Source organism: Peromyscus eremicus, chromosome 14 (assembly GCF_949786415.1).
Source record: "Peromyscus eremicus chromosome 14, PerEre_H2_v1, whole genome shotgun sequence".
In the NCBI taxonomy this organism is placed as follows: Eukaryota; Metazoa; Chordata; class Mammalia; order Rodentia; family Cricetidae; genus Peromyscus; species Peromyscus eremicus.
This window is the reverse complement of record NC_081430.1, coordinates 6766749-6790763: the sequence shown is the minus strand read 5'-3', so window position 1 is coordinate 6790763 and position 24015 is coordinate 6766749. Positions and strand designations below refer to the sequence as shown.

General features: G+C 41.8%; 1 protein-coding gene and 1 long non-coding RNA gene across 4 annotated transcripts in view; one reads left to right on the top strand and one right to left on the bottom strand.

Annotated features, from left to right (window-relative positions):
* Window positions 1-24015, top strand: part of Lrrc72 (leucine rich repeat containing 72) — a 46475-nt gene that overhangs the window by 6369 nt on the left and 16091 nt on the right. For 2 of the 3 annotated variants that reach the window (XM_059279017.1, XM_059279019.1), the window contains one exon: window positions 3951-4020. The exons of the other annotated variant lie outside the window; for it this stretch is intronic. In XM_059279017.1, coding sequence (XP_059135000.1) covers window positions 3951-4020 — 70 coding nt within the window. The remainder of the gene's footprint in view (window positions 1-3950; window positions 4021-24015) is intronic. 3 annotated transcript variants of the gene reach the window in all.
* LOC131923832 (uncharacterized) lies at window positions 42-15717 on the bottom strand. The gene is made up of 3 exons (XR_009382735.1): window positions 15648-15717; window positions 7777-7933; window positions 42-340 (listed from the first exon to the last, which is right to left on the bottom strand). It is a non-coding gene; the product is annotated as an uncharacterized LOC131923832 (long non-coding RNA).

Below are 24015 nucleotides of genomic sequence, written 5' to 3'. Positions count from 1 at the left end.
CTCTGACCACTGTATTTCCACTGGCCAATAAGTGACATTGCTTGGCCACTGTTTGCATTTTAATAGCAATAACATTGCTTTGACTCACATGCATCCCAAAACCCATACATTAGAAACCAAATCCCTAATGCAGCAGTGTTGAGAAGCATTGAGAGTTGATTGGGCCATGAGAGCTCCGCATTTCACTCGTGGATGAATGGTATTGTGACCAAAGCAGGCTCATCGTTTCAGGAGTAAATTCCTGATGGACGTGAATTTGCTCCCCTGCTCACACACGTCTTCACCAAGTCATAATGCAGCAAGAAGGCCACTCCAACAAGGGATGCTGCCCATCATAAGCCTGGGTAGATAAAAAGGATATCATTAAAACACTAGAAAAATTAGAAATATCAACCCTTGATGGTGAGTGATTAGTGGTTTTCTTAAATGAAAGACAACAGAGCAGGGGCAAAAAAACTATTTCACAGTCTGCGTGCATAAACCAGGTGAGCTGGGCACTTCACTTAAGTCCCAGTTGCCTTTGGAATGACAGTGCCTTATCAATGTCTCTTGGTAACTTGTCAGCACAAGTTATAGCATCATTAGTAGTAGATTTACATCTCATGGTCTTGATTGGCCTCACCTTAAAATATAACAACTTATTATTGATGTAGGACAGGCTTGTGTGCAGAAAAACATGCCCAGCTTGAAAGTGCTTTAAAAAAAATGAATCATTGTTGCATTATGTAATAGTCAGATTTTCCACATTAATATTATTACTATAAGAAATCTGATAAGGATGGCTAGACTCATTGATACTGTACTAATGGATTAAAATTTATGGGAAGTTCCCAAAGTGAGGCTCCAGATCTTTATGCTTCTCAGTAGGGGTTGTTTTTGTCACGTCATAGGGAGGGTTGAATTAGCAGCTTACCATCCCTGCCTGTGCAATAGTCAGGCTGCGCCATGTTCTAGGGCCTCCTTCCTGGAAAAAGCTGCCAACCACGAAGAGAGAGGAATGGGGCTGTGCACTCCCCGTTGAAGGTTGCTTCAGAGAAAGCTGGTATTTGTTGTTGTATCAAGGAAACTGTGTGTGGGAAGGTCCATAAATCCAAAGACGGATGGAGAAGAAAAATAAAAGAGAGAAAGAAGAGCAGATGCTCTTTGTAGAAAAAAAAAAAAGTTAATGGATGTAAGAAGAATTAGTGCATGAGAAAAAAAATGTTTACAACCCCAAATCAGGTGGGGTCACCAATTAAAGGCAATGTTGTTGTGGGGAGTGAGATTTTCATGTGGAGTTGGGCTCCACATGTTATGTTTTTAGTATAGTAGACACCTGGCAGACCTTATATAACAAATAGCAACTTAATTTTACCAGAAGTGGAACAAACTGACATCATTTACCTTCTGGTGTAACACATCATTTCCACTAATGTCATTGAAAGGTGGTGGTATATCTGGAATATAACTGTTAGGAAACGATAAGATAAATAAAAAATGTGGGGCATTCTGCTGGTCAGTTGTCTAGGACTTTTCAAAATGTAAATATGCTAATGGGGAAGACTTTAGCAAATGTAAACTTAAAATGACTGGAGTTATAGCAACTGAATATAATACATAAATATGATGAGATGAGACATAAACAAACTATGAAAGTAGTATGTAAATGTAGGTGAGTAGGAGGTGTGAATAGCTTATTTGATGGTTTACTTTGCTGAATTAAATGTAATCTCCTTAGGTGTGATAGTGGTGTTATGATTTGCAGAAAAAAAACATTTTAATTTGGAAGCTATGGATATTGAGCTATTTAGGAAAGAAAGCCCTACAATAGTAAGTCTTATTTTCTAATGATTGCAAGAAAATTTTACACACATACACACACACACACACACACACACACACACACACACACACGGTAGAGTAAGGAAAACGTGATACATTTTTTAAAGTTTGTGGGCTAAGGAGATGGATTAGCAGTTAAGAGTGCATACTATTCTTGCAGAGGGCCGGAATTCAGTTTTCAGTTTTCAGGCAGCTCAGAACAAATAAAGTAAGTCTTGATGCACTACAGAAACCGAGCCCAGAAAACCCTGAGCTGAAACCCCCTAAGTACAGAAGTACCAGAAGATACCATGCATGATTCCAAAGGAGGGAGGCAACCTATAGTCCTACCCAGCTGTGATGCCTATGAACCACTCAACAACTGGCATTGAATGATAACCCTAAGGGTACAGTAGGGGCATATTTACCTTGATGGTAACCACAGCTCTCTAATTGGAATTAAAATGGGAAATCATGCCTGGTACTGGAAACCTAACTAACTACTCAGGGCTAATGAAGTCATGATTATTGGAGGAGAATTTACAACCTCTAATTTACTAAACCAGCACAATCCCTAACAACAATCTATAAATATTTGTCCTTAGTCACACAGATAAGTGGAGTCCTCACCTCTTACCCAGGAAACTTCTCTCAGCAACTGACAGAGACCACCACAGAAAAATACAATCAATTAAAATTCAGCATTGTGGAGCCCGATCCCACTGGATATATGTACAAAACATTCCCACATCTAAGGCTCGGGGAATATTATAGAAGGGGTTGGAGGATTGTAATAGTCAGAGAATCGGAAGTTTGCTGTGAAATTGTGTCCCTTAGTATCATATATATATATATATATATATATATATATATATATATATATATGCAATGACAGGTACTGAAAAAGAGGCTATGAATTTGAAAGAGGGCAGGGGGAGCTTGGAGAAGGGAGAAATGTCATTATAATTTCAAAATAAAATAGTCTTAAAAATAACTATGAAAATCTGTAATTGTCTATTGTACCCCCCCCTTTTCTTAGACTGAAATATTCCTATATAAATAAATATTCCTATATAAATAAATATTCCTATATAAAAAGCAGCGAGGAAGGTTTGCTTTGTTTAGAAATATTTACATGCTTTATCAGGCACCACGGTTCACCTCTGAAATCTCACCTATTCAGAAGGCTGAGGCAGGAAGATTACAGGTTTAAGTCTAGCCTGGTGCACACAGGAAGACTTTGTCTCATAAAAATCAGGAAAAAAATTAGTTCCTTGGAGTTTCATGACAAAACATGAGTGTGAGCAGCTGGGAGCTGCGTACCCCTGTCATCCCAGTGCTTGGAAGGTCAAGGGAAGGGGACTGAGAGTTTGAGTCTCACTTGGGCTACATACAGATACCGTGACTCAAAACAGGTTTGAAAGTTTGAAAATGTGGTGAGAGACGTTGCCACGAATAAGTTAGTATATGTAATACAGTAGTATTTCAATACTACTACTGTTTATGTAAGTGCTCTGCATACTATGTATTGTACAAGATTTGGAAGAGGAAAGCCGCATGCATGCTTAAGTGCTTGGTATCTACAGTTTCCACTCTAAGAACTCAAAGGAGATCTGAAAACTCCAAAGGGCCACCTTTCCTCAGAGATGATACCCCTGTGGATAACTTGTCTGCTAGGTCCACATCTGTGGTGTGAGCACATCAGATGATGGCCAAGGCTACCTGGATGGTCAAGAGTCCCAACAGTTCAAGAAGGGTGGATAATAGTGACCAGGAGATCACTGAGCAACAAAGCTCCCTCCTCAGCACCTGTCTCCAGGTGTCCTACCATGTTCACATCCTAGATCACGTCTGGCCACAACAGGACCAATGTCCAGTGTGCACCTCATTTTTTCTCCCTTCCCAATCCTCAGTGCAATGTTTTGAAATGAACTGTAATAATGAGAGATAAATTTCAGCTAATGAACTTTATTGGCAACACAAGCTCAATCCAAACGATGGAATTTTTGAAATTAGAAGGTAAGTGTGCCAGTGATTCTGAAAGGATAGAGAGGCCTTGCCAGTTCCTCCCAAGCCTTACGTGCAGTATGGCCAGCCTTACCTGTAAGCAAATGAATTTTGCTAATATTCATGGTTTTTTTTCTTTCCAGGGACCTGACTGAGGTTATTGATCTTTCTAGATTTAAAAATTTAAAATATTTATGGCTCCATCATAATAAGGTAATGTTATGTTTTAAGTTATTTAAATGTCTTAATTTCATGCTTTAATGGAGCTAATATTTAGAATATTAAGTATTATTTACAAACAAGCATATACATGTATATATATACGTATATGTATATATGGTACAGAGATATCAGGGACCTATCAGACATATGTACATCTGGTATATTGAATAAAACAATGTGTGAGATTCTATCAGACCACAGTTTTATTTCTGCCTCCCAAATTTTGTGAAAGAAAGCTTGGAGAGTCACGTCACTCCTTTCCTGGTAATTTAAAATGTTACAGTCCATTTGGTCAATGTTGTAGACCAACTTTATCAATGACAATATTATTCATATATTGCTCTTCCTTTACAAATGAAATACAGACAGGCAGGCACGTGCCCATGCACACACATGCATGTGTACATGCATGCATGCGCATAGGCACAGAAACACACACATATACCCTGCCTTGATGAGAAGAAATTTATGTCTCATTGTTGACGAATTTATTGTAATCTCATTTTAAAACATTTTACCGGGAGTTGGCATGACCATAGGTGGCCATCTGTTTTCTTTGTTAAATATGGAGATAGAGATGGCCATTTTCTTTCTTCCTCACCTCTACTCCAGTCTTCTCCAGGTTCAGTATGGTGGCAAGTGTCTTTACCCGTATCTCCAGCTAGGTTTGGTGTGCACTGGGGTGTTGCGGAGGTTAAGGAAAGGCAAGGGAGAAACAATTCTTTGTTTTGTATCCACTAGTGCTATTAGGTTTTCCAGGTTGGCTCTGGACCCTGTGGATCATCCAGAAGCTTCCCTGCTAGGTCTCTTGTGACATTTTCCGTTCATCATGACCCTCAACGTCTCCTGTGTTTAGGGCCCGGTGGCCAGCCTGTGGTGCTGATAATAAGGGTGATGGGAGGAGGTGAGGCCCAGTGCAAGTTTCATCGTACTGTTGAGGGGCCTCTTCCTCCCCTTTCCGGCTATAATGCCGCATGCTCCTTCTGCAGTATTCTATCTCGCTATCAGCCTAAATCCAGCTAGACTAAAAGCAGAAGGAAAACTCTGAAACTCTGAGCTGAAATAGATTCTTGCTCTTTTCAAGTTGATTTTCTCGAGTATTTGGACATGGCAGGGGAAAGCTGACTGCCCTCCAATAATAATTCTCTCCACTTGCTGTTCCTGACCACACCTTTATCCAAATGCTCTGTAGTTGTTTCTTTGACTTACAGAGGCTTTCTTATTCCATGTAATCCTATTTGTAAGTTCTTGCTAATAATTCTGGAGCTTTCGGAGTCCTATTCAGGAAATCATTGCATACGCCTCTATCTTAAAATACACTCTGCATGTTTTCCTCTCACCACCTCAAGACTTTGTAGTTTACACTGAGAACCTTGACCAGACCTGCTTTTCACATGTGCTCTCGTACTCAGCTCCCCAGATGCAGATGTCTTTGTCTTTTAGTTGGAGGAAAATGGTGTCAGTACGCCCAACTGTTAGTGAAATGAAGTTAGCTTCATCAGGAAGCATCAGACACCAAACCCCTATGTCTCCAACTTTAGGGAACAGTTCTCCAGGTCAGAAAGATGGTCTACAAAGCTTCCATTAGAGGCTGTGGTTTAGAAGTAAGTGCTCCCCTCATAGTAATGGCTTCAGTGTGGGGCTCCCAGCTCCTTCCAAGCAAAAGAGCAGAATCAGCTAACACTCAGACCCAAACAGTAATTACAGTTAACTAGTCAGAAGATGCCTTTCAGCTTTTAGTGTGGCTTTCCAACAGCCTGCCTTTCATTCACTATACACTGATAACTCAATCTTAGCGGTTTTAATTTAGATTTCCAAACACCAGCAGTCACAAGGATGGTAATCTTTTCCCAACAGTGGGCTTCCTTTGTGCAGAAGTCTATATTCACAGCACTGAATCTTTAAACAGCTATGTTTATGAAAACATTTCAGTATATCAACTGGGTGGAAATGGAAAATAAAATTGCTTTCAGTATTAACTATAAGCATCAGACTGTCTCTTAATCTTGAAGTAATTTCTAGGAAGAAAAAAAATACCTTCAAGGCTCAGGCAACTAACAACTGAAATGGAAAGAGCACGCACCACTTAAGGGTATTAAAATTCAAAACTCTTCTAAACACTCTGCCAGAAATTATCCTGGGTCATAGCACATGACCTCTGATTAAAACAAGATGGAAATCATCAGGCTTGGCAACAGTGACTCATCTTTGTTCGCAGTGTGGCTCCTTGCAGTGGTCACCTTTGAAAGGCAGACATGTACAAATGTTGCCCTGTGTCTAAGGGGAGGGACACGGTTAGGGACTTTGTGGTGTTTCTTGGCTTTCTGTGAATGGGTAACCTCCAGCCACCCACTGATTTTCATACAGTTAACCTACAGCGGCCTTACGCAGAAAGGAAGGGGTTGTGTGCCTATCAACACTTTCTTTTTAAGAGGGTGGGGCAGGGTGGGATGCAAGGAGATACTGAGTTCTTTTCTTGTGTTTTTGTTATGTGCAATGAACTGTGTTCTTTTTAAAATCATCACTTGCTTTTTCTCGAAGGAACACATTAATGTAGTTTGTGTAACGTGGAAAGGTGAACCCTCCTGACACAGTTTAAGTGCTCCTGGGACTGGTGAATGAGCTGAGTTAGCATGAATTTTTCTACTGATTGATGGTTGACTGGGTAACCATGGTGAAGAAACCTGGGAGATGTCCCTCAGATTTCTTTGTGCAATAAGTTTGGGTATATGCAGTTACTCATTTGGAAACACCTTACCTTTTTCCAGAAAATAATTACAAGAAACCACCCATACTGGAATATAAGAGCTACTAATAAACAAAATAAACTGTACAAGTCCCACATAGTTTGTGTGCTTATGATGTGTGTCTTATCAGGACAACATTAACTCTAATACATTTGTCAACTTTGTTGACTTATAGTTTGCCAAATGTTTAAAACATAAAAAAAGAAAACACAAACAGTAAACATAAAGCTCACTGCATAGCTGTGAAATCCAAGGATACGAATGGTGTATACCTAGCTAGCTTTTACTTTTTAAAGAGTTTATTTTACGTATTTGAGTCTGTGTGCCACATTTATGCAGTGCCTTCAGAGGCCAGAAGAGGGCATCAGATACTCTGGCACTGAAGTTACAGAGGATGTGAGCCGCCAAACGGAGCTAGGAATCCAATCCAGGATCTCAGGAAGAGCAGCTTATTAAGTAAAATAAGCTGGGTTCAGAAAGACAAATACTACATGTTTTCACTCATATATAGATTATGAGTTGTGTGTGTGTAGCGGATGTTTCTAGATCACAAAGCTAGAAAGGAAATCATGAGAAGGAAGGAAGAGATGTTAAGGGAACTGGAGAACAGAAAGTAAAGGAATCCACGTCATAAAGCAGAGAGGGGAACAAAACCACCGGAGAGAGGCAGGGACCAGCTGCAGAGGGAGAGTGGGGAAGGGAAGGCGGTGAGGCAGAGGATGTGGTAGAATGAAGTCTATGTCTTTATCAGGGTCTCTATTCCTGTGATGAACACCATGACCAAAGCAACTTGAGGAGGAAAGAGTTTGTTCAGCTTACACTTTCACATCACAGTTTATCATCAGAGGAAGTCAAGACAGGAACTCAAACTCATGACAGCAGGACCTTATGGAGGCGTTTTCTCAGTTGAGGTTCCCTCCTTTCAGATAACTCTAGCTTGTGTAAAGTTGACATAAAACTAGCCAGCAGAGTATGATAATACATATGTGTGAAGACTCACCATGGTTGTTTAGCCACTGGTCTGGAAGTCTCCCAGGGTTTCTCAGCCATGATGCTACTGACTTTCTGAGCTGGATAACTCTTGATGATGAGAGGTGGCCATCTTAAGACATTAAGCAGCATCCATGGCTTCTGCCCATTGGTTTCTAGGATATTCCCTGCCAGGAATTAAAACACAAACTGCTTCCACATCCTCAGTTACTCCTTGAGGGCAGGGAAGGAATTGCCTCCCTCACAAAGAATCACTCAATCTGACAAAAAAACAAAAACAAACAAACAAACAATGGCCTGTGAACCCTAAACGCAAACCAGCCATGCCTCTGCTCAAATCCGGATGGCTGCTTGTCACTTTCAGCTGAGCTCTCAAGGGCACAAGAAAGCAACTGCAGAGGGAGGCCCTGGCTATGGCTCAGCCCTGGAACTCTGGTCCAGCCGTTCCAGCCACCATCCTGTCTCTCTGTTTAGCCCTGGTTCATCACAAGCGCTGCTCTGACACACGGTAGCGTACTCTCTGTCTCCTTCACAGAGCCTTTGCAAGCATCCCTCCTTGGAAGCCAACTCTCCCAAGAGCACCACCTCCTCGTCTCCATCTCCAGGCCTTTCCCACAGCATTTATCCACTTACTCCATAACGTGCAATTTACTTACTGTCTGTGTGTTTATTTAGTCTTCCCCTACCATTACAACAGAGCCAGGGCTTCAGTTCGTTGTCCCTCACTGCCTTGCCAATGGACTTCAGCAGCCTGGCACTGCCTGTTAATGGCAGGGTGAGAAAATTAAAACCCTAGAATTTTCTCATAAATGCAAAATTCCAATTTGTCAGTGAATCACTAATGACATATCACGGTCATCAATTATAAACTTGAGGAAAGTAAGTTAGGGATATTTTCCTTAACATTTTCCTTTGGTTAACTTGATGTTTTAGTTCCTATTTATCAGACATCGAATTAGGAAGTTTTCTTTCCATAGTCACCAATTCAAGTGATAAAAAGGACAGACATATTACCCTCCTGATGGAAGCAGAAAAAGCACTTATTGAAAAATCACTGGGTGGACATTATGAGGTTTAAAAATAAACTTCAGAAAATTCTCAGGATCGAATGCTCCAGTGGTGAAAACTAAAAACCAGATTGCAGAATGAGTTTCCACAAACGGAGCAGCACAATCCCATGCTTCTTACACTGTTGGTGTCAGCAGCACCAGCACTGTGCAAGGACTCGGTCAACACCACCATTCTGCTCACTACTGTCAACACCGCCCCCCTGCTCACTACTGTCAACACCGCCACCCTGCTCACTACTGTGGACACCGCCCCCCTGCTCACTACTGTCAACACGGCCCCCTGCTCACTGTCAACACTGCCCCCCTGCTCACTACTGTCAACACTGCCACCCTGCTCACTACTGTGGACACCGCCCCCCTGCTCACTACTGTCAACACCCCCCTGCTCACTACTGTGGACACCACCACCCTGCTCACTACTGTCAACACCGCCCCCCTGCTCACTACTGTGGACACCGCCCCCCTGCTCACTACTGTCAACACGGCCCCCTGCTCACTACTGTCAACACCGCCACCCTGCTCACTACTGTGGACACCGCCCCCCTGCTCACTACTGTCAACACGGCCCCCTGCTCACTACTGTGGACACTGCCCCCCTGCTCACTACTATGGACACCGCCCCCCTGCTCACTACTGTCAACACCGCCCCCCTGCTCACTACTGTCAACACGCCCCCCTGCTCACTACTGTGGACACTGCCCCCCTGCTCACTACTATGGACACCGCCCCCCTGCTCACTGTCACCACCACCCCCTGCTCACTACTGTCAACACCGCCCCCCTGCTCACTACTGTGGACACCGCCCCCCAGCTCACTGCTGTGGACAACACTGTCTCATCTCTGCTGCCGTAAGAATTAATTCACTGTTTCGTCTTGCAGTTTATTGACTGAAGAAGCACAGGGTGAAGACACTGTAATGGTTTGGTCTGGATCCTGTCCGCGCCTACCCGCAGGAAGTCTGGGAAATCGAGTATCTTGCCTGATGGAAAGTAGACTCTAATTTCTACAAAGAATCACTTGATAAGGAAGTCTTGGAATTACATAGAAGAGGTTCAGATTCTGAGAAATTATGCTATCTCTCTAATTTTTTTAGATTAAAAAAAATTAAAGGAACAGAAATGAAAGAAATAACGATTCCTGACAGAATGTCCTGGAAAGAGCAGCTACTTAGTGACTGGACGTTGAAGGGAAGACTGGGGAGGGAGGGCTCTGTCCTGTCACTGTGGATCAGATCACACAAGCTCTTCAGAGCTGCTCATGCTGTGTTCTTGACTGCTTCCAAGTTCATGACAACAGTGAAATGCTGTGGGACAGATGAAGCACTGATGGGAAACATTTGTACATGCAGTCACAGATTAAATACTAAGAGTCAGACTTCTACCCTGTCAAACATATTTTTATTTTAATCCACTATGTACTCATACAATAAAAGTTTACAGAATTAGGTAGTTCGGCAAATTAGCACCAGGACCAGTGGCTTGCCCCATCTGCTGTCCTCGGACGCACACCATTCAGTTCTTCTCAGTGATACTTCACTACTACCAGCATTTCTGCGAAACCCCGGGCCGTAGGTATTGCTATTTCTCCTTCTTTCTCTTTTGCACAACAGCCATTTTGTTCCCGCTGAGGGTTTAGTTCCTACTTTTTCTTGTCCCTCTTATACCACACACATTCATACTTTCCACTTCCTGGTTTCCTGATGTGGTTGTAGTGTAATTTCAGTTAAATCAATATTCACTCATTACATTGTTAAGACAAAGTATGCTTTTCAGAGCTAAACCATGTATTATACTCCAGTTTTCCTTTATTGTGCTCTGATTCCCTGGAGTTCTTATTTGTTTGATTTTTCTCCCTCAAGGGCTGAATTGTGTCTCCCTATATTCATATGTAGCAGTCCTGATCCCTGATCCCGTGTGACTGTACTGGAGATAGGGCATTTAGAAGTAATTAAGTTAAATGGGGTATTAAGGGTGGGCCCTAATCCAATATGGCTGGCAGTTTTATAAAAGAGAAGATTAAGACTCACAAAGAGATGCTGTTCATATGCACGGGGGGAGCTCATGTGGGGACAGGGACAGGCTTCTACAAGCTAGGAGAGGCCCCAGAACTCTGCCTACTCCCACCAACACCTCAGCCTCAGACTGCACCCCTACAACTGTGAAGAATTTTCTTTTCTATTTCAGTCAACCGTTCCATGATCTGCTCTAGCAGACTAATGTACTTTTTTTTTAAAAGATTTATTTATTATGTATACAGTGTTCTGCCTGCAGGCCAGAAGAGGGCGCCAGATCTCATTACAGATGGTTGTGAGCCACCATGTGGTTGCTGGGAATTGAACTCAGATACTCTGGAAGAACAGCCAGTGCTCTTAACCGCTGAGTACTTTTAAAACACTGTTACTACTTACTCAATCCAAACTCCTGTCAACTGAACAAACCTGAATGCATCAGCTCCTTCCTTTGTCTTAAGCTTGCCCAGGCCCTTTGCAAGTGCTCCAGCTGCTTGACCTGCGTGTCTGTAAGCAGCTCCCGTCACCTTCACCGCCATCCTAGGGAAACCCTAGGACCTCCTCCTACCTCCTGTAGTGCATGTCTTTTCCTCCACTAGAGTCCTGGGTAGGGCTGCAGATCAGACATGTTTTCTTATTGTGAATACCTGTGAATGTGTGTGTTCAGCCCTCATACTTGAACCAAAAGTTTGGCTTATTTCACCAGTAGAATTTTGTGTTGGTGATAAGTTATTCTGATGTTTCACAATATGTGTTAATAAGTTTGGTGGTTAGTTTTAATGTTCAATTTGACACAATCTAGACTCAGTCTCGGCCTGTGGATAGGTCTGTGGGGGGTTGTATTGATTGTGTTGTTATGGGAAGACCCAGCCCATCATAGTCAGCACCAATCCCTGGGTTTGGGTCCTGAATTGTACACAAGTGGAGAAAGTGAGTAGAATATTAAGAATGCATGCATGCATTTCTCTCTGCTCTTTACCATGGAGGTAACTCGACTCATTGTTTTAATTTCTTAGCACCTTCCCTTCCCTGCTATGGTGGGTCGAAACAAACCCTTTCTCCCTTAAGTTGTTTTTTACTAGGGGGCTTTATCACAGCAGCAGAAACAAAGCCATGGTGGTATGAACCATTTTTATCTGCTGTAATGAATTTGAGGATATCTCAATCCAAAAATCTCCTGTCTTGATTTGGAAAAGTTTTCATAAGTATTTTCATTTCTTTCTCATCTACATACATTGTTCTCTTTCTGGAATATACACACATACACAGAAACACACATACATACACATGTAAGCAGACACGTACAGACACATAGACATGTACACACAGACACATAAACATGTACACACAGACACATAGACATGTACACACAGACACATAAACATGTACACACAGACACATAAACATGTACACACAGACACATAATCATGTACACACAGACACATAAACATGTACACACAGACACATAAACATGTACACACAGACACATAGACATGTACACACAGACACATAGACATGTATACACAGACACATAAACATGTACACACAGACACATAATCATGTACACACAGACACATAATCATGTATACACAGACACATAAACATGTACACACAGACACATAGACATGTACACACAGACACATAAACATGTACACACAGACACATAGACATGTACACACAGACACATAAACATGTACACACAGGCACATAAACATATACACACAGACACATAGACATGTACACACAGACACATAAACATGTACACACAGACACATAATCATGTACACACAGACACATAAACATGTACACACAGACACATAAACATGTACACACAGACACATAGACAGACATGTACACACAGACACATAGACATGTACACACAGACACATATGCCCACATCTAACTGCTGAAATTTGGTCAGCACTCTTGCAGTTTCCTCTTACATTCTGAATTTCATTCTTCACACTTTGCTTTTCTTCCTACAGCCCTTCCAATATTCATTAAGTGGTGCTATCTACCACGTGAGGAAAGCCACGAGGTACAACAAAACCCATTGTAAGAGTTTGTGAAGGGAAGGGAACAGAAGGGATGTGATAGGCCTGTGGGGATGATCGTGCAGGAAGAAGGGGCAGAGGGGTGAGTGGGACCCGCCATTATAGATTCCTCTCCTGGCACATGCGCACATGACCTTACCTAGCTACACCACCCATGAGCGTAGATTATGATTACACAGGACGTAAGGCCCTGGGATGACTAAGCATCTTGCCAGTGCATGCATGGTCATGGGGAAGTGGCTAGGAATTCTAACACCTTCATCTTGCTTTCCCAGGCTCCCATCATGTTCTTAAAGGCTGCTTTCAAAATTTTCATTTTCAAGTGCTCTTTTAATCTAAATGTTTATTTATTTTCTTGTTCATATTTTTATTTTTTTAAAAAACAGGGTCTTGCCAGGTGGTGGTGGCTCACGCCTTTAATCCCAGCACTCAGGAGGCAGAGACAGGCACCAAAACTACACAGAGAAACCCTGTCTCGAAACAAACAAACAAACAAAAATAAAAACATAACAATTGACCACCATTACATACCCAATTGTATGTGGCACTGACCTCAAACTTCATGTTTTGCACATGTAAGGCAAATGTTCTACTCACTGAAGTCCATTTCCAGCCCCTAAAAGTGTATTTTATATATACCTTTTTATATGTAATCCAGTAAAATTATATATCTGTGTATGTTTTATGTAAAAGATGCATCTTTTATATTACCCTCATATGATTAGATTCACTTTAGTTTGATGTGTTTATGTGTATGTGTATGCACACACGTGTGCCGTGCTGGTTGAAGCCAGCAGAGATGAAGTTACAGGCAGTTGGGAGCTGTCAATACGGGTACCCAGAACCAAACTCTAGTCTTCTGTAAGGGCAGTAAGTGATCTTAACTGAGCCATCTCTCCAGCCCATATTTTTAACATTTTTATGGAAGTATAACTGATACACAAATAACTGCATACATTAAAAATGTGCAACTCAATAACTTTGAACAAATACATGCATCCATGAAACCATTGCTGGAACCAAAATATGCCTCCCTTGAGATTCCAGGAACCCTGTGGGTTGTGTTTACTTGTTTGGGGGAAAGAACAGATAACATGAGATTTACCTCCTAGGCAAATATTTAAATGTACTACAGGTACCATATCTCACAGCAGGGTTCTAGAACTTATGCAGACCCATCAGTGACTTTCCTGTTTCCTTTCCTTTGGGCCACAATCATTAATCTCCACTTTCTGCTTCTAGGAGCTTGGCTACTTTAGAAACTTCATGAGTAAAATTTTACTGTCTCCATCCTTTCAGGATTGTCTTCTTTCACTTAGCATGGTGTCTTCCAAGTACTGACATGTCACATTAGAGGATTTCTGTGTATTCTAAGACTAATGTATGTATGTATGGCATTGTATGTAAACTGTGGATTTTCTTTAATCCCTTCCCCTGTCAGTGGACATTTGAGGTTTTTTTCACCCCTGGGCTATTTTGAATAATGCAGCAGTGAATGTGGGAGTGCATGGTAACTCTTTGAGACCCTGATTTTGTTCTTTGGGACACATACTGAGGAGTGAGATTGCTGATCGGAGTGCAGAAATGCCCCCACAGCATGACATTCCCAACACAGTGCAGCAGAGACCCAACTCTTCCATGTACTTGACAACATGTTTCAGGTTTTATAACATTTGTCCTAAGAGGTGTGAGGCTATTAAAATGTTTATTACATTTTTATTTACTTATTTGGGGGTGGGGAAGGCACACCTGTACCATGGTTCCTGTGAAGGTCAGAGGGTAACTTGCAGGATTGGGTCTCTCCTTCCACTGTGTGTGCCCCCGGGATCAAGAACAGGCTGTCATGCTTGGCAGCAAGTGCCTTAACCCTCTGAGCATCTTAGCCTTACATATATACCATTTCATGTTTTCTTTGTTCCAAAGACGAAAATCTCCTCTAATACCTTCTAGCATGGGAATGATGGTGGAATTATTGCTGCTGTTGTTAATGACATATCTATTATCTCTAAATTAATCTTATTTCTGTGTATTTTAATTTCCTATGTCAGAATTTTACAAACTGGCTGTATTATAAGTTGAAAGTCCAAAGGCTGGAGAGATGATTCAGTGCTTAAGAACACTCACTGCTCTTGCAGGGCACCTAGTTTCCGTTCCAAGCACCCACATCTGATGGCTTACGACTGCCTATAATTCCAGGTTCAAGGCATCCGATGGCCTCTTCCCGCCTCCATTGGGTATCTGCATGTACCAGGTACACATAGATATGTACACAGTCTCTCTCTCTCACACACAAATTAAAAAATATTTAAGATAAAAATCTGCTGTGCGTAGTAGTGCATGCCTTTAATCCCAGCAGCCAGAGGCAAAGGGAGAAGAGGGAGGCAGGTGAATCTCCATGATTCTACATGGCAAGTTCCAGGCCGGCCAGAGCTGTATAATAAGACTGTGTCAATAAAAGAAAAGGGATGAAAGTCTAAATGTTGATTGGAAGTGTAAGTATGTATGGTTTGGACTTGTCAATGCAAACCTCTCTGTAGGATTGTCTGCAGGGCAGAATTTAAGGGAACCCCAGTGTTGTGATGCATGAGTCTCTTCTCCTAAGGTCAGAATCCTCAGGAAAGCCTTCAGCAATCCTCTGCCCCAAGGGAAAGACTTTGAGTATCAGGGCTTTGAAATCCAAGCTCGAGAAAATGGGCTGCAACTTGTCAGTAATCGACAGAGCATAATCTTTGGGGTCAGAATTACTTACCTTTAGCTCTACCAGGTATCTCTTGTTTAACTGCCTTGGAACTTTTCTGCCCCGCTCTGTTTCATTCCATTCTACTCTTTTCTTCTGGTCTGTTCTGGTCTGGTCTGTTCTTTTCTGCTCTGGTCTGGTCTGGTCTGGTCTGGTCTGTTCTCATCTGTTCTGTTCTGTTCCATTCTGGTCTGTTGTGGTCTCGTCTAGTCTGCTCTAGTCTGGTTTGGTCTGCTATGCTATGGCTCTGGTCTGGTCTAGTCTAGTCTGGTCTGGTCTGCTCTGCTCTGTTCTCTTCTCTCTGTGTGGCAGGACAGTTAGGGCCTACTGATAGACTGGACACATAAGAAACAGAATATTTACTTAATTCTCTCTTTATACATCACTGCCAGCTCTGGAGTACTATGTGATATTCTTATGTATGTATACAACATCATTAAATCAGACTAATTTAATTTACTCATCATCTTAGTCACCTGTCATTTTTATGTGAAGCATTTGAAACTGTTATTATGAAACATACAGTACACTGTTGTTGACCACTGACAGTCTGTTCTATCTGAAACAAAGTAACCTTTTATCAATAACTCCTGATTTCCTCCCTTCTCAGCCTCTACATACGCATCTTTCTGCATTACAAATTGAACTTCTGTATATTACCCACATATAAGCAAGATGATAGGGTACTTGCCTTTCTGTGCCTGGCTTGTTTTACTTAGAATAATGGCTTCCAAGGCTCCTCTGTGTTGTCAAAATAACAGGTTTTCTTTCTTTTTAAAGATTGGCTAATATACCATTCTTTATCCATCCATCCATTGATAGTTTGGTTTCATATCTTGGCTATTGTGAATAATACTGCCATAAAAATAGGAGTGCAGCTATCCCTCAAAATGTTCCTTCCAGCTCCTTTGGAGAGATCTTATGGAATGGGGTGTGTCCTGAGTGAATATGTGTTATTGACATGAGCATGGCCATTCCAAGGACCCCAGTGTCTCAGACCCATGAGAATGCCAAGACTTTTCCCAGGCCAGGCTTAGGGGCATGGCAAGATGTTCTCCCAGTTAGAGCTGGGATGTTGACATATGCAGAAAAGAGCAACCACAGCTGCCTCCTCCTGCATGAGGTCAGCCAGTGAGTGCTTATCTATGGATACTCCAAGATTCGCTAAGCTGCTTCCTCCTTCAGTATATAATAAATAGCAGTTTTCCCTGTTGTTTGTTTTTGTTCTTTTGGGGTCCTACCACCTAGCTCCCAAATAAATCACAAGCAGAGGCTTATTCTTAATTATGAATGCACGGTCTTAGCTTGGCTTATTTCTTTTTTTAACTTAAACTTTTCTTAACTTAAACTTAACCCATCTATCTTTTGCCTCTGGGCTTTTCCTGTTCTCTTACTTCTGTAACTCTTACTCTTACTCCAGGGCTTGCTGTGTAGCTGGGTGGCTGGCCCCTGAAGTCCCCCTCCTTCTCTGGCTCCTAGATCTCTCCTCCCAGATTTCTCCTCCTATTTATTCCCTCTGCCTGCCAGCCCCACCTATTTCTTTCTCCTGCCTCCCTATTGGCTGTTCAGCTCTTTATTAGTCCATCAGGTGTTTTAGACAGGCAAAGTAACACAGCTTCACAGAGTCAAACAAATGCCACATAAACAAACATAACCCACCTTAAAATAATATTCCCCAGCATTTCCTCTGCTAGTGAGTCCCCATCAGAGCACACATCCCACCAGAATCCTCCTTCAGTGTGAAGTAGACAATGCATTCCCCCTGCTGATGTCCCCATCAGAGCACACATCCCACCAGAATCCTCCTTCAGTGTGAAGTAGACAATGCCTTCTCCACCACCCCCTGCCCCGCCCCCACTAGTGAGTCCTCATCAGAGCAGACATTCCCCCAGATCCCAGTCTTCTGTGTGCGAGTCTGTAGGGTCTTCATTCCCCATTGCCTGTGCCAGCTCAATCACTAAGCAGTGGAGGTTGTGGCAGGTGGATACAGTAGTTCATTAAGGAAAATCTATACCATTTTCCATGGCAATAACTAATTTATTTTCCTACCAACAATGTACAGAATTCCTTTTTCTGTTTTCTGCATATCCTTATGAGCATTTGTCATTCATCTTTTTTGACAAAAAGCTATTTTGACATACGAGGCAATATAACAGTGTGATTTTAGTTGGTATTTCCCTAAAGTTTAATCATGAGAGAATATTTTCGTATGTACCTGTTAGCCATGTTTATGATCTTCTTTTCATAAATGTCTGGCCAGGTCCTTTGCCCATTTTGTTTTTCTCTATGAAACACCTAGAGCTGGTATTTGTATTAATGACACTCTGGTCCAATTGTGCACACTGTTAGGAAATCACATTTTTTTCAGCTCCAGGACCGGGTAAGAACCGAGCAATCTGCTATCTACAAGCTTGAAGGGTGACGGCTCTGGGTTAGGCTGATTTTTTGGAGACAGCTGAGATGGCTGAGCCAGTCTGCAATGTCTCTATGCAGAGGTGGGTTGAGGGGACTCTAGGGGGCACCTCGAAGGCTTCAAATGCCTGTCGCTGGCCTGGCATTGCCCCTGCTCCGTTGCCATGCGGGTGTGCTCAGCCAAGAGTGGTTCTCATTCTTGGCCCCCACCCTCCCCGGCTCCCACCACACCCACACCCCATCCTGGGCTTTCTGATCCACTGCCTGCCCAGAATGCAACGCAGTGGAGGAGAATCGGAGGAGCTTGGTGACTCTTGCGGAGCTCCACGGGCCTGCGGCTCCCACAGCCGCTCTCCTTTGCCCATTTTCAGTCCAGCTGTTTACCTGCTCTGGTTTTTGTTTCTTTTTCTTTTTGTTCCTAACATGCTTTCCCTATTAATCTTTCATTGGACATATGATTTGCAGATGTCTTCACCCGTTCTGTGGGCCGTTTCTTCAAGTTGTTCGGTATTTCTTTGTGGTAGTGGAGCTTTTTAGTTTACTGCCCTGTCATGTCTGTTTCTGCTCCTGTTACCTGTGCTTTGAGAATTATACCAAAAATCCATTGCCAGATCAATGTATGTGACTCTTTCTGTGTTTTCTTCTAGTTGTTTTATCTTCAGATCTTATAAGTCTTTAGTTTGTTATGAAATGATTTTTTTGCATACAGCATGAGATGAGGATCCAAATCCCATTCTTTCACATGTGAACAGCCAGTTTTTCCAAAAACATTTACAGAGGGGACTACCCTTTGTCTATGTGTGTTCTTGGTGCCATCTCAAAAAAACAGCTGAGAAGTTGGAAAGCAGCTTCGGCAGTTAAGAGCACCGGCTTCTCTTCCAGAGGGCCAGAGTCAGATTCTCAGCACCCACATGGTGGCTCACAACTCTCTGCAACTCCAGTTCTAGGGGATATGATGCTCCCTTTTGGACTCTGGGGTACTACATGCAGGTGGTGAACAGGCATGCAGGCAAAACATTCGTACATATAAAATAAAAATTAATTTTAAAATATCAATTGACATAAACATATGGGTTTGTTTCTGGGATGGCTTTATTGCTCAGTGTTTCTCATTTTATGTTGGTGGCAGTTGCTCTCTATACTTTTTAAAATCAGGGAGTAAAATGGATCTGACTTTATTGTTTTTATTCAAAAGATTTTGGCTATTTGGGGACTTTTGTGGGTACATGTGAATTTAAGGATATTTTTCTCTGTTTTTAAAAAGTGTCACTGGGAAATTGATAGAAATTGCATTGCTTTGGGTGGTATGGACATTTTCACATTAATTTTAAGTCATGGACATGGGATGTCTTTCTATTTATTTGTGTTTTCTTTTTCCAATAAAACGGGGTGGGTTTTTTTTGCCTCTAAAGAAGCAAAAATTAAATTTAAAAATTAAAATTAAACTTACATATAAATATTCTTATTGTTATTACTACTATAAATACTATTATTTTCTTAATCTCCCTCTGGTATCATTTCTTATTGTTAACTAGATGTTGAGTTTTGTCTCATTTTCTTGTAATGCTGGGGATTGACCTCGGGGCCCTGTCCATGCCAGGCAAATATTCTACTACTGAGCCACATCCCCAGCCTTATTAGCATCTAGAAGTACAACTAATTTTGTGTGCTTATTTTGTATCTTATAACTTTATTTAATCCATTGATCAGTCCTAACAGATTTTTTAAATGTTTTATCAGTATATATTAATTATACATAATGCTGGATTTCAATATGACATCTTTACACATGTACGTAATAAACCATTTTAATAGGGTGTTCTTGGGGGTGGTCTTCAGTACTTCTACATTTAGTATTCTGTCATCAGCATATAAAGACAACTTCATTCCTTCCTCTCCTTCTCGTTCTAGGACTTTTATTAGTATGTGAGAAGTGGTGAAAGCACAGGACAAGCTTTCAGCTTCTCACATCTGGAACTGATGTGAGTTCATCATATACATATTGTATTGAGGTCCAAATCTAATCTACTGAGAGTTTCGACTGTGTGTGATTTGGAGATTACCTGACAAGTCAAAAGTCTTGTGGTCTTATTTTACAATCACACACAACTTTGGAAGCCAATCTTTTCATTATTATACATACATGAAAGAGAGGATTCTACATTCTTCTGTTTCTTTGTATTTCAGGTCAAGTATTTTGCGATACATTTAGATGTTTTGGGAGGTGATGGCTAAAATACAAGAAATAAATTAATTTATAGAATATTTTCATGCCTCAACCTCATTTAGAGGTGAATGACTGTATGAATGATAGGTCATTTATACAGAAGTACCACCAAGTTAAAGAGCCTGACGCTTGCCAGTGCTTGGCTGGGTCATCAGTCAGGCTTAGATGTGAATCTTCACTTTGCTATTTACACTCTCTGTACATTCAGAAAGTTGTTTAACTTTTTTGAGGTTTAGTTTCCTCCTGGAGAGATGGTAGAAAAAATAAATAACATAAAATAAATAATATAATCCTTTCTGAAGGATCATACTAGAAAATACCTGTAAAAGCATCTGGCTTAACACCTCACCTGTAATAAGCAACGAGTGTGCTCTTTCTGAAATGTTTATTTCATGTGTATGTGTGTGCCTCAGTGTTTGTGTGTGCATCACATGTGTGCATTAACTTGCAAATATCTGAAGAGGGTATCAGATCCTCTAGAATTGGGTTTACACGCAGTTGTGAGCCACTGTGTAGGTACTGGAACCCAAACCCAGATCTTCTGCTAGAGCAGTTAGTGCTCTTAACTACTAAGGAGCACCTCTCCAGCCCCATATTCTGTTTCTCTCTTTTCCTTGGCCCTAAGTCACCAGCCCTCAACTCTCGGCTGTTTATTTCCCTTCTTTGGAGTCTTTGACGTTGTTCAGATGTTTTGTTTTTTTGTTTTTGTTTTTGTTTTTTTGTTTGCTTGTTTTTTGGTTTTTCAAGACAAGGTTTCTCTGTGTAGTTTTGCGCCTTTCCTGGAACTCGCTCTGTAGCCCAGGCTGGCCTTGAACTCACAGAGATCCACCTGGCTCTGCCTCCCAAGTGCTGGGATTAAAGGCATGCGCCACCACCCCCTGGCTGTTCAGAGGGTTTTTATTGTCACATTGGAAAGTGTGTGCTATGGGCATCTACCAGATATGGGTTAGGGATGCTACTGTGTGTACTTCTGTGTCCAGATTGCCCCAGGCCAAAACCAGCCAAGACTTATCCAAATGCCCAGCAGAAGCAAAGATGGAGCAACCTGTTCTAGAGTGTGCTTGCTTCATTTTCGACTCATACTGGTCTTCATCTTTGCCAGCAGCTTCCTAAAAGTACTTTACATTCAAGAGCTCAAATGAATTAATATTAATGGTTAAATAAACAAAGGGAAATTACTCACTTAATAATGTAATGTATATAATGCCAAGCTTTGAATTAAGGTCTGTGATTTGTGAATGTTGCACTAAATATAAATTGCACTAACATAAGATTCTTCTTTAGAAAGGAAAATGTAGATTTTTAATGCGTAGCTGTGTTACCATTTTATTTTAATAATGACTTGAGTATCATAATTGTCTCATTCTGTTTCTGGCTTTAACAACCTGCTATGTTTCCATATAATTTAAATTATGTGAATTATACCTTGGAACCATCTCATTTTTTCCATCCCCATTAGTTTACTTTGGGATCCTATATGTTCTCCTGAATTGCAGTAATGCCTTCCTGACTTATCTCCTGCCAAAACAGAGTTTTATCTTGACATTTCCTTTCTGACATCAAATTGGATGATGATGCTCTCCTGCTGCGTGTCTTTAAGAGTTTCTCAGAGTCATCATGATGTGCCCTGCTTTCTTTCCTTCCCACCTCATCCGCCTTACCTCAACACACAGAACAGTCTTTACATCGCAATAATCGCAGCCCATAAATGTTAATATCCTGGGAAAACTAGGAGTCTGCAGCTGAGGTGACACTACCAGGGTCGACAACATCCTTCCTAATGCAAGAGAAAGGAGCCTCCACTCTTCAGCAATGGCTGTAAACATGTGTGGGGGAGTGACAGGAAAGCACCACGGTTAGTGCAGTGTGAGTTTCCCACGCTGGTGGTTACTATTAGAGCAGGGCGTGGTGAGGGAACAGGATAGAGGCAGTGGATCCTGCTGGAAGCCAGTAGGAAAAGCACAAAGGGACAGGGAGTCAAGGGGGATTTCCTTCCTTCCTCGGGATGGTTCTTCCTACCTTGGGGAGTCGTACTTCCCCCTGGCCTTTGTGAAGCTGTGGCAGCGTTAGCGTGATCTCTCATGAGTTGGTCGAGATCAGCCTGGAGATGAGATGAGCAGTGTATGGGCCTATTACGGCATCATAAATTGTGAGCACTGTCAACAGAGGAAGTTGAAGGAAATTTGTCAATGTAGCCTTCATCCTTCGGATGCAACCTAAAAATGGCTTTGCTGGACTGTGAAAGGGACACTCACTTCCACTAAAGTGCTCCAAAACTGCTGCGTTGGCATCTGTGTGACTGACATTTATCAAATGATGAAACAGGTCTTCTTACTAACAATAACAGATTCTAGCTTTAGGAAAATAAGTTTATACTCATGAGCAAGTTTTTCTATATTTAAAAACCATGTAAAACTTGATCAGTAGTTATTTCATGAGGATCCTCTCCCTAGCATTTTTTTTTTTTTTTGGTTTTTCGAGACAGGGTTTCTCTGTGTAGCTTTGCGCCTCTCCTGGCACTCACTTGGTAGCCCAGGCTGGCCTCGAACTCACAGAGATCCGCCTGGCTCTGCCTCCCAAGTGCTGGGATTAAAGGCGTGCGCCACCACCGCCCGGCTGCATTTTATATATATAGACCTATATTGAGAAGTAAGGCAATAAGTTTATAAGCAATAAGCAATTAAGTTTAATTATCAGCTACTCTTAGAATATATCTTCCTCTGCCTGTGCTCTACTGTGTCTCACCATAATTCAAACAAAGAAGTCAATTTTTTTTTTTTGAGATTACAGAGTTGGGGTTAGTGAGGTGGCTCGGAGGGTAAAGGCACCTGCCACTAAGCCTATGACCTGAGCTCAAGTCCCAGAACCCACATAGTAGAAGGAGAGAAGCAACTTCTGCAAATTGTCCTCTGACCCCCAGACATGCACCCATACATATGCACAAAAACAAACTAAAGTGTAAGAAAAAATTAAAACAAGATTTCTAGTGTAATGGTGTTCCCTTTGCGATGACATAAGGGAGGCCTTCTGACATGTGTCTTAGCACTGAGTGCCCATATCACTCATATGTATGTATGTAGGCACATATATAGCACTTAACGGTGCAGCTGAGACATTTTCAGGAGGATTTTTGACTTTTGACATTTGAAACAAATCTTAAAATAAGATATGGGCTGGCGGAGAGGGGCTAGAGTGATGACCCAGTGGTTTAGAGCACTTGTTGCTCTTGCAGAGGACCTGGGTTTTATTCCCAGCACTCATGTGGTAGGTAATAACCTCCTGTAACTCCACTTGCATGGGATCTAGCACTAGGCATGCACATGGTGCACGTGCATGCATGCAAGCAAAACACTCATTGGTACAGTAAAACAAATATATATACTGTTTTTAAAAAGATGTGGGCTGCAGAGCTGGCTCAGTGGATAAATTGCTAGCCATGAGTGCATGAGGACCTGATGTGAATCCCTCAAACCCACACAAACCTGGACATCTGTAATCTCCGTGCTCCTGTGGTGAGATGGGAGGTGGAGACAGAACCCCCCGAAGTTTGCAGGACTGATAGACTGGCAAACACAACAGTGAGCAAAAAGAGACTATCTCAAGCAAGGTAGAAGGTAAGAAGTGACATCACAGCATGTTCTCTGATTTCTACGTGTGCATCCTGGCACACACCCGAACATACACACACGAATATGCACACCCGAAGTAAGATGCACTTTCAGGCTAATGTTAGAAGAACAT